The following is an 11,978-nucleotide window of genomic DNA, read 5'->3' as shown; positions in this document are numbered from 1 at the left end:
AATGTCCACTACAGCAAAAACTTTCCAGCTCCCGAGTGGCCTTTCATATAACCGTAGTGCGTGGCAAAAATTTAGACATCGGCTCGGCTCATTCCCGCAACCCGTGTCGTGACGAGGCATGGTGTGGCGAGGCGGGTGGCGGAGGAGGAGCGCATGTGGATGTCCCTCTTGTTCTCATGCTCATACAAGTGGGGAAAGAACCTCCCTTATAAGGAGGTCCAACTCCCACTAAACTAGCAGTGTGGGACTAAACTTTAGTAGTATCCCTTGCCTTACACAAATGGGCTAAGTGGGCCTCTAGGATTTATTTAGGAATTTCTAAAATAGTTATTGGGTTGTCCCAAAATAGACTAATTCCAGCAATCCCCCACCAGATCCCAGAGGCACACAAAAATTTGCCTTTGGTTCCAAAACACTGTTTGATATACCGGTATTGCAGTGGAGACTATTAAGTTGAACTTCCACCTAGAACTCTATGCTACACTAGTAAGCAACTTGAACAGTGGACTGGGCCTTGAACTGCAAGTTTTCTGCGAATCTAGTTTCACATAAAGCCTTAACCGATACTAGGTTACCGTGGGTCTTCCCCGTGGGTGGAGCTTATGCGTCATACTCCGTGACCTTTCATGAGTTTACTAGAGAGAACCCTACTCTCATAGATTGCGATGTTTGACAATCAGACTCATATAGGTGTGTTCTTCAAAAGATGTTCTGCAAGACAACATCTCTGCTTAAATGAGCCACTTAGAACACATTAAGATATACATCAACCTGCCATGCAGATTAGGAGAGTATTGCATATTCATGGAGTGGTATTGTTAATAGTAAGGATACTCTCCTCTCAGTTGATCAACAGCTTGTCTTCCACATCTAATTCACGGGATCTCCGATCACAAAGAATAGGTTACCACTATGAACAACTCATATTGTGGGTCTCATACCCATCTCCCTCGATGCATTATCTATCACATTACGTGATAGACCCTTAGTAAAAGGATCTGCCAGATTTTTAGACGTTTGGATATAATCCAATGCAATAACTCCGGAGTTTTTCATTTTCCTGACAGACTTTAACCTTCTCTAAACGTGTCTTGATGACTTCATGTTATCCTTCGAGCTTCTCACTTTCATGATCACAGTTTGATTGTCGCGGTTCATAAGGATACCCGGTACATGTTTCTTAACAACCGACAAGTCATTCAAGAGCCGACGAAGCCAACCTGCTTCAACCGTAGCTGTATCTAGTGCTGTGAGTTCTGCTTCCATTGTTGACCTTGTTAAGATGGTCTTCTTGCAAGACTTCCAAGAAATAGTGCCACCTCCATGAGTGAATACATATCCGCTCATGGCCTTTATCTCATCAGCATCTGAGATCCAGTTTGAGTCACTATACCCTTCAAGCACCTTTGGGTGCCCAGTGTAGTGAATTCCATAATTCGCAGTGCCTTTCAAATAACACAAAACTCTTTCTAGAGCTTTCCAATGCACATCTCCTGGTTTTGAAACAAACCGACTCAGTTTGCTAACGACAAGAGATGTCAGGTCTTGTAGCACTGGCTAAGTACATAAGCGAGCCAATAATCTGAGAATACTTCAATTGGTCTCTAGCAATTCTTCGATTCTTTCGAAGCAACACACTAGCATCATATGGTGTTGGAGAGGGATTGCAGTCACTATAGCCAAAGCGACTCAAGATCTTTTCCACATAGTGAGATTGAAGCAATGTGATCCCACCATCATCATCTCTCAACAACTTGATGTTCAGAATGACATCAGCCACTCCTAAGTCTTTCATCTCAAAATAGCGAGATAGAAAGTCCTTGACCTTCTTAATCACATTCAGATTTGTTCCGAAAATCAGTATGTCATCAACATACAAGCAAAGGATAACTCCCTCGCCCCCACCATGGCGATAGTACACACATTTGTCAGCTTCGTTTACAACAAAGCCTGCAGCTGTTAAAGTTCTTTCAAACTTCTCATGCCACTGTTTGGGTGCTCGCTTAAGTCCATACAAAGACTTCAGCAACTTGCACACTTTTCTTTCTTGACCATCTAGTACAAAGCCATCTGGTTGTTCCATATAAATTTCCTCGTCCAACTCTCCATTTAGGAAAGCAGTCTTAACATCCATTTGATGAACGAGAAGACCATGTGAGGCATCTAGTGAAAGTAGAACTCGAATAGTGGTCAGTCTAGCCACGGGTGAGTAAGTATCAAAGAAGTCTTCACCTTCCTTTTGGGTATAACCCTTAGCCACGAGCCGGCCCTTGTACTTTTCAATAGTACCATCAGGCCTAAGCTTCTTCTTGAATACCCATTTGCATCCTATAGGTTTGCACCCATAAGGACGATCAGTTATCTCCCAAGTTTCATTCGCCAAGATGGAATCCATCTCGCTACGAACCGCTTCCTTCTAGTAGTCAGCATCTTCAGATGCATAGGCCTCTGAAATAGAACTGGGAGTGTCATCTATGAGATACACAAGAAAATCATCACCAAATGACTTTGCAGTCCTCTGTCTCTTGCTCCTAGTAGGAACTTCATTGTTCTCCTCCACAGGACTTTCCAAGTGTTCCATCGAAATGGCAGGTTCGGTAATTGTAACTGGTTCCTGATTCGATGAACTAGGCATCTCCTGATTAGATGAGGTAGCCATATCCTTCATGGGAAAGATATCTTCAAAGAAAGTCGCATCATTCAACTCCATGATCGTACCGACATGCATGTCAGGTACCTCAGATTTTACAACCAAGAATCTATAACGAATGCTATGAAAAGCATATCCCAGGAAAACACAATCCACGGTCTTTGGTCCAAGCTTGCGCTTCTTTGGAATTGGCACATTGACTTTCGCCAAACAACCCCAGGTTCGTAGATAAGAGAGCTTTAACCTTTTCTTCTCTCATTCCTCTAATGGAGTTATCTCTTTGTTCTTTGTGGGGACTCGGTTTAGGACATGACATGCTGTCAATATCGCCTCCCCCCACCATGCCTTGGAGAGACCTGATGTGTCTAACATGGCGTTAACCAAATCAGTTAGAGTACAGTTCTTTCTTTTGGCCACCCCATTTGACTGAGGTGAGTAGGGAGGCGTTCTCTCATGGATTATACCATGTTCCGCACAAAAAGCATCAAATTCATTGGAAAAATACTCTCCACCACAGTCGGACCTAAGCCTCTTGATTTTTCGATCAAGTTGGTTTTCCACTTCAGCTTTATAGATCTTGAAAAGGTTCAAAGCCTCATCCTTAGATTTCAGAAGATACACACGGCAGTATCTAGTGGAGTCATCAATTAACGTCATGAAATATTTCTTTCCACCTTTTGTCAAAACACCATTCATTTCACATAGATCTGAATGTATGAGCTCTAGTGGTGCAAGATTTCTCCTTTCCGCAATCGTGTGAGACTTACGAGGTTTCTTAGCTTGCACACAAACTTGACACTTAGATCCCTTGACAGTGGTTAAACTAGGGATTAAGTTCAACTTTGCTAGTCGCGACATGCAACCAAAGTTAACATGACAAAGACGTGAATGCCACACATTTGATTCACTATTGTTGCAAACATGATTAACAACTTTATTGCAAACGTCTGATAAGGATAAACGAAACAGGCCTCCTGACTCATAGCCTTTACCAACAAAGGTTCCATACTTGGATATTACAAATTTATTCGACTCAAAGACAAGCTTATAGCCATCTCTACACAGAAGAGATCCGCTAACAAGATTTTTATTGACGGAGGGGACATAATGCACGTTCTTCAGCCGCACGATCTTCCCCGAAGTAAACTTCAGATCGACCGTGCGAACACCACAAACAGAAGCACTTGAATCGTTGCCCATCAGCATGGTTGAAGTCCCTGCGGTCTGATAAGACAAAAACATGGAAATATCACCGCATACATGCACATTAGCACCCGTGTCAATCAACCAATCAGGAGAATGACATACTGAAAGAATAGTGGGAAATATACCATACCCAGCATCCTTCATGTCAATGTCTCCAATGACAACATTAGCGGTCTTGCCGCCTTTCCCAGGATGACGCTTGTCATAGCAATTAGGGCAACTAGGAGCCCAATGATCAGGATCCCCACACACATGACAAACACCTTTCTTCTTGTCATTCTTCCTCTTGAAGTTCGTGTGTTGCACAACCTTGTTCTTCCCATCAAACTTTGCTTTACCATCAAACTTGCCCTTGTTCTTGAACTTGTGGGGCTGGAAGTTCTTCTTCTGTACCAAATTGTCACTAGATCCTCCCTCAATACCTCGAGCACGTGTGTCCTTTGCTCTCGCCTTTTCTTCCATATCAAGAGTGCCAATGAGATCCGGAACGGAAAACTCCTGCCTCTTATGCTTCAGTAAGGTAGCAAAGTTCCTCCACGAAGTAGGAAGCTTAGTGATGATACCTCCGGCAACAAACTTGTCTGGTAGCATACAATTGAAGTGCTCAAGTTCTCTAGCAAATGACTGTATCTCATGAGCTTGCTCAACCATGGAGCGCTCTTCAGTCATCCTGTAATCATAAAATTGCTCCATGATGTACAGCTCAGTGCCTGCATCCGAGACCCCAAACTTGGCCTCGAGTGCATCCCACATATCTTTTCCATTATCAATTGACACATAAGCATCAACTATGTTCTCACCAAGAACACTCAAGAGAGCAGCCTTAAACAGAGTATCAATTTTCTGAAAAGCTTGTTCCTGTTGGGCATCAAGCTCCCCTTCAGGCTTGCCAAGCGTGGCGTCATAGCAACTCATGGTTTGAAACCATAAGACTGCTCTCATGCGCCACCTCTTATAATGGATACCCTCAAACATAGGAGGTCTCATGGAAGTAGAAAAACCACTTGGGGTAAATTGCCTATAATAAGGTTTTTGGATTGTTGGATAAATGAGCAATTTACCGAATGATTTTACTAATAGAAATACTAGGTAAAGCATGACTAATATAGTAGAGATAAAACAAGTCATGCGTTCTGACAGAGACAAGGTAAATAACATCTGCATATATGAACTGTAGCCTAGCATATCTATAGCAGACAGTAGAGCTAGTTGCATATATGAAGTAGAACATAACACATCTAGGGTAAGTACTAGTATGAGAAACTGTGGCAGGACATCTAACAGAAAGAAGAAGAACACATACGGGACAGCAGCAGCAGAAGCGCTAGACTTGGGGTCAGTATCCTCGCCAGCCATGTCGTCGAGGAGGTTGTCGACGTCGGGGAAGAAGTCATCGTCGGGGAAGTAGTCATCGGAGTCCGGGGCGTCCGTGACGAAGAAGTCAGTAGTCACACGAAGCGCTCCCCAAAAACCTTATCACCCTTCTCCCGTACAGGACTCAAAAGGTGCGGTTTTGGAGGCCTACTGTCCCGACCTGCGGTGCACGCCGCAAGCCGGGATGGGGAAGAACGTAGCAGCAGCGCAGTGCTCAGGAACTGTGGCGAGAGGAAGAAGAAGTTCTGGTGCGTCTCTCTGAGAGGAGCGACCTCCCTTTTATAGGCGCAAGAGAAGGAGGCGAGAGGCTGTGTCGGGAGCTGAAGGGAACGCGGGAGACGAAACGAACAGGCAGCAGCCGAAGGGTGTAGCGTTCGTATTCAATATCCACTACAACAAAAACTTTCCAGCTCCCGAGTGGCCTTTCGTATACCCGTAGTGCGTGGCAAAAATTTAGACATCGGCTCGTCTTATTCCCGCAACCCACGGCGCGTCGTGACGAGGCGTGGCGTGGCGTGGCGAGGCGGGCGGCGGAGGAGGAGCGTGCGTGGATGCCCCTCTTGTTCTCATGCTCATACAAGTGGGGAAAGAACCTCCCTTATAAGGAGGTCCAACTCCCACTAAACTAGCAATGTGGGACTAAACTTTAGTAGTATCCCTTGCCTTGCACAAATGGGCTAAGTGGGCCTCTAGGATTTATTTAGGAATTTCTGAAATAGTTATTGGGCTGTCCCAAAATAGACTAAATTCCAGCATCTATGCCTTTCGGGCTCAAGAGTGCCCAGGCGACTTATCATCGCTGTGTGCAGAATTGTCTTCATAATCAGATCGGGCGCAATGTTCATGCTTATGTGGATGATATTGTGGTGAAGTCCAGAAAGGAGGAAACATTGATAGATGACTTGAAGGAGAGTTTTGATAACCTCCGGGTTTATAAGATGATGCTTAATCCGGCCAAGTGTGTCTTTGGTGTACCAGCAAGCAAGCTCTTGGGTTTTCTGGTGTCTAACGGGGGCATTGAGGCTAATCCGGAGAAGATCAAAGCTATTACTTCGCTAGCCAAGCCAAAGTGTGTCAATAATGTTCAACGCTTGGCAGGCCAGATTGCAGCCTTAAGCCGGTTTATCAGTCGCCTTGGGGAGAAGGCCATCCCTTTGTATCAGATGCTGAAGAAGACGGATGACTTCGTCTGGAGTGATGCTGACAATGAAGCATTTGAGGGTCTAAAGCGGCAGCTAGCCGAGCCGCCTATCCTTGCTGCTCCTGTTGATAAAGAGCCCTTGTTGTTATATGTGGCTGCTAATGCCCGGGCTGTTAGTGTGGCTATTGTGGTGGAGCGCAAGGAGGCCGGAAAGGAGTATCCGGTTCAACAGCCGGTTTATATACCAGTGAGGTGCTTATTGAGTCCAAGCAGAGGTACCCACATTGGCAGAAACTGATGTATGGAGTTTTCATGGCAAGCCGGAAGCTCAAGCAGTATTTTCAAGGTCATCCCATCACAGTGGTCAGTTCTGCCCCTTTGGGAGATATAATCCAGAACAGGGAGGCAACTGGCCAAGTTGCTAAGTGGGCTATTGAGCTTGGGCCTCATGGAGTAAAATATATGCCTCGCACGGCGAACAAGTCCCAAGCACTTGTGGATTTTATCAATGACTGGACAGAGTTACAGGCACCAGAAGAAAAGCCGGATCATACTTATTGGACTATTCATTTTGATGGGTCCAGGCAATTGGAGGGCTCGGGGACTGGAGTCGCGTTAACTTCACCACTAGGTGATAAGTTTTGTTATGTTCTCCGTTTAATGTTCCCTTGCACTAACAATGCAGCTGAATATGAGGCTTTACTCCATGGTCTTCAAATGTCTAAGGAAATGAATCTAAGCCGGGTTAAGTGCTTTGGTGACTCAGACGTGGTGGCTCAGCAAGTATCTGGTACTTGGGATTCCAAGAACCCACTCATGGCAGCATATCGTCGAGAAGTAGATATTGTTGCAGGTCATTTCAAGGGTTATCAAGTCGATCATGTGGACCGGCGAAAGAATGAAGCGGCGGACGCTTTAAGCCGTTTGGGTTCCCAACGTAAACCGGTTCCACCAAATGTTTTTCTAGATGTTTTGCATAACCTGTCGGTCAAGCTACCTACGGAGGAGGATTTGGCTGTTCCTAACCCAGAGGCTCAGTTGGTGGCAGCTCTTCATGTTATCCCGGATTGGACGGTCCCATATTTAGCGTATATGAACTGGGGCAAGCTGTCGGAGGACGAAAGTTTGGCCAGGCAGATAATCCGGCGATCCGAGTCAATGACCATTATCAATGGGGAGTTGCATCATTGCAGTGTAACAGGGGCGTTTCAGCATTGTGTGTCTCCTGAAGAAGGTTGTGAGATATTGCGTGAGATCCACGAAGGCAATTGTGGTCACCACGCCAGTTCAAAATCCTTGGTAGCTAAGGCTTTTCATCACGGCTTCTATTGGTTGACGGCTCATGCTGATGCTGAGGATTTGGTAAAGAGGTGTGATGGTTGTCAGAAGTTTGCATGCCGCACTCATGTTCTGGCTCAAGAATTAAGGATGATTCCAATCACTTGGCCATTTGCAACTTGGGGGCTGGATATGGTTGGGCCCTTTAAGAGGTCCAAGGACAAGAAGACCCACCTTCTGGTGGCGGTTGATAAATTCACCAAGTGGGTGGAGGCAGAGCCAGTTAGTAAGTGTGATGCAGCTACAACGGTTCAATTCATCAAAAAGGTGATCTTCCGTTTTGGTTTTCCACATAGCGTCATAACCGATAATGGTACTAATCTGTCCAAGGGTGCTATGGAAGAATTTTGTCAACGTGAGCACATCCGGCTTGATGTGTCATTAGTGGCTCACCCCCAATCTAATGGTCAAGCAAAGAGAGCCAATCAGGAGATTTTGAGAGGCATCAAGCCCCGACTTATGGTTCCTTTAAAGCGGACGCTGGGTTGTTGGGTGGAGGAGTTACCTTCTGTGTTATGGAGCATCAATACCACACCGAACAGATCTATGGGTTACACACCTTTCTTCATGGTTTACGGAGCAGAGGCGATTCTCCCTAGTGACATCCGTCATGACTCGCCCCGTGTGGCGGCTTATGTTGAAGCCGATAATGAGAAAGCACGTCGGGATTCACTTGACCTGTTAGATGAGGAGCGTGATCTTGCAGCGGCTCATTCGGCGATTTACCAGCAAGACTTGCGTCGTTATCACAGCCGCCGGGTTAAAACTAGAACTTTTCAAGAAGGCGATCTGGTGCTCCGGCTCATCCAGGATCAGACCGATATGCACAAGTTGTCCCTACCTTGGGAAGGACCTTTTGTGGTCAGCAAAAATCTGCACAACGGATCATACTACCTTATCGATGTTCGAGAGCACAAAGACTCACGTAAATTGGAGGAGGAGACCCAACGGCCGTGGAATATAGCTCATCTTCGGCCTTACTATACTTGAGCCACAGGCTCTTCTTATGTACATAGTTATGACAATGTATATATTATGATCAATATAATAAACCGGAGCCTCAGCTAAAGCGGGGTCTCTGTTTTTTTTTGACATCATGTGTGATTACATGGGGGCTTCTGTTTATAAAGCAGAGTTTTCTCATTGATCCGGCTTATAAAGCCATAGATGTAAAAAATCACTTGGGGACTTGGTCGTATTCGAACCATAGCTACACCTCTTGATTGGCATAAGGCCACCAGGGAAATCACTTGGGGGCTTGGTTGTATTTGAGCCATAGCTACACCTCTTGATCGGCTTAAAGTCCAAAGGAAATCACGTGGGGGCCAAAGAGAGTGTTGCAAAAGCACAACTCAAACATAGGCACCCACTGAGCACAACTCAAAATATTGCTTGGGGGATCTTTGCTTTTCAAAGAACAAAGAGTCTACACCCTTGTAATAGGCTATCAAGCCTGGCTTGGAAGCCAGGTGTATTCACCTAAAACCCTGGGTTATCCTACCTTTTTAAGTAAGCCACTCCATCCAGGTAATCCTGGTATGACCCGCCGAACGTTTGACAAGTCAATCTCATAGACCCTGAACTTGTCAAAGTTAAAACGACGATTGGTTAATGTGAGGTCCATCTTAAAAGGCTTTGTAAAATGGTTTAACTCAGTGGCCTGGTAGCCCATGAAAAGCCTCGATTTGGGCCTGGCAGCCCATGAAAAGCCTCGCCCTTTTTAAATATTTTCTGATATCTTTCTTTTTTGATATTTCTTTTGATGGGTTTTATACCAAACCGGTGTCTATTGACCCGGCCTGGCTGTTGACTATAAGTCGGCCGAACAAAGTGAGAATATTGCTGGTATCTACTGATCCGGCTTCATTGTCGATTATACATCGTCAGTATACAATCAAATATAAACCGGTGTTGATTGACCCGGTTTGTCTTTGATTACAAGTCACCAGTATGATATATGAATAAACCGGTGTTTATTACAACCCGGTCCGGCTTTATTCTAAACCGGCGAAACAGGGAGGAGTTATCAGTACTCAAGATTTGGGTTATCACCTTTACTACAGGGAGTTGGTGCGCCAACGATGTGATTCAATATCACATGTATGATATATTTCGTATTTGATTATCATTCAATACAGCCTGGTTATAAACCTGGGTTATATGTTGGGCATTATGACCCGTCCGGCGATAAACCGCCAGGACACTTCAAACTTGTTATATGTAGAAACAGGTCAAATAGAGCTGCTAAAGGATCATAAGCAGACATCACATAATTATAACGGATTAACAGTATCATGCAGAAGTGAATATGCACGATAGCATAGAGACCAAGTGTTTCAACTAGCCTATTACAAGGCGTTTTTGATGCCCAAAAGGATAATTGTCTTTTTTTAGCAAAGATTGCAGTAGATTAAACCGGCCTCCGGATCATGATTCTTTGCCAGGCTGACTTGATGGCTGCGGGTCATCCTGCGTCAGTTCACCCTCCTCCTCTCCACCCAACGGCTGGAACTCAATGGTGGTCCAGTCGATTCCAGTTAGAGCCTTGAATACAACCTCGTCGCTTATAAGGGTGGAGGGGTCAACGTCCGGGGCATAAGTATGCTTACGGATTGGTGGGATAAGATCCTCCACATCATGAGTTGGTGCAGGAAGTCGCTTATTCTCAGCATCATAAACCGGCTGATAGTGTGAGATATCTGTTTCTTCGGCCAATTTGCTCGCTAAGGGACGCATCTCCTTTGTCAAAGCTCGAAGATCGTTGTTATCAAACGCTGACCCGTCTTCCTTTATGCTCGGATAGCCGCGTCCTATGCCAGCCGAGTCAAGATCTGGTATCCAGGCCTTAGCCCGGATTAGTGCAGTCAGAGCACCTGCTCTTGCAGCTGATCTTTTTAACTCCTCCAACCGGGCAGGCAGCATTGACAGCTTTTCTAGTGTTTCCTTGATAAGGTTCCGGGGCAGTTTGTTATGAGCGGCAGTGCAAATGATCCGTTGTGCACCGGTGTATAACTGCTCTATAAGAGTATAGGAAGCCTTCAGCTTCTTCCGCATATCCGAGCCCAGGTGGGTAATACAAGATCCTGCATCATTGAACATATTGATAAACCGGCAGATTATGGGACAATACATGTTGAAGCTTATCATAAAGGTACTTACCAAACACAGCAGTGTTCATGGCATTGATTTGCCGCTTCAAGCCAGTCAACTCTTCTGTTACCGGTTTAAGAGTTGCTTCAGCATCCTCCGCCCGCTTTAGCAGAGTTGTTTTTTCAGCATCCCATGTCGCCCGTTCACTGTTGAAGCCTTCTTTCAGTTGTTCCATGGCTGCTAAAGCGTCAGTCAACTCCTCTTTAGCCTTGGAGGTTACAGCTTGCTGGGACTTAATATTTTCCTGAAGGTCGGCGATTTGACATTCTTTCTGGCTAAGGTTAGCCTGCAAGCGACATTTTATAAGTCAGTAGTGCATGTTGGAAGTCTCAAGCACATAACAAGTTATACACTTGGCACTTGGGGGCTAATGCATATGGCTTTTCTCAACTGACATTTTAAGTCCCAAGCACATAACAAGTTATATTCTTGGCACTTGGGGGCTACTGTATATTTTCTCAAGACAGAATTATGGATTTTTCTTCATCAACCAGTTTACAAATATGGTTATCAAGAGTTTTGGAAGCTTCATGACAGGTAGGTACTGATTCATCCTAAAGGTATAAACCGATCCCTGGGGGCTACACAAGCAAAATTGCAGGATTCATACTTTAAAAGTCCCGGTTCATCATAAAACGATAAACCGGCCCTTGGGGGCTATGCAGGCAAAAATTGAAGTTTTATTAAGTCCCGGCTCATGTTGATATCATAAACCGGCCCTTGGGGGCTGCTGGAGTTGATAGTACAAATGGAACAAGAGAAACAGTTGTGAAGAGTTAACAGTGTTTACCTCGTATCGCTCCTTCCTCAGGCCTACTAAATCGGCTTCATAGTCCCGGTTTGTAACACCCACAATGCGGCTATATCTCCCACGTGTCGGGGCACGACTTAGAGGCATAGCCGCATGGTAGGTTTGTCGCAAGAGGGGTAATCTTCACACAATCCCATGTACTGAATAAGAAAGGGATAAAGAGTTGGCTTACAATCGCCACTTCACACAAATAACAAGTTAAACATACACCATCCAGAATACAATCAAGGTCCCACTACGGAACCAAAATAAAAGAAGACAACCCCCAATGCTAGATCCCCGATCGTCCCAACTAGGCTCCACTACTG

At 45.2% G+C, this 11,978-nt stretch overlaps 1 protein-coding gene across 1 annotated transcript; it reads right to left on the bottom strand.

The window, feature by feature from the left end:
• Positions 1–9,974: 9,974 nt before the first annotated feature.
• LOC125555912 lies at positions 9,975–11,139 on the bottom strand. The gene is made up of 2 exons (XM_048718715.1): positions 10,869–11,139; positions 9,975–10,792 (listed from the first exon to the last, which is right to left on the bottom strand). Exons 1-2 carry the CDS (start codon positions 11,032–11,034, stop codon positions 10,137–10,139), a joined length of 822 nt encoding a protein of 273 aa, XP_048574672.1. The 5' UTR covers positions 11,035–11,139; the 3' UTR covers positions 9,975–10,136.
• Positions 11,140–11,978: the final 839 nt, after the last annotated feature.

The sequence above is a fragment of the Triticum urartu genome, chromosome 5, assembly GCF_003073215.2.
Source record: "Triticum urartu cultivar G1812 chromosome 5, Tu2.1, whole genome shotgun sequence".
Lineage (NCBI taxonomy): Eukaryota > Viridiplantae > Streptophyta > Magnoliopsida > Poales > Poaceae > Triticum > Triticum urartu.
Note: the sequence above shows the minus strand (reverse complement) of the source record. Positions and strands in the feature narration are given on the sequence as shown.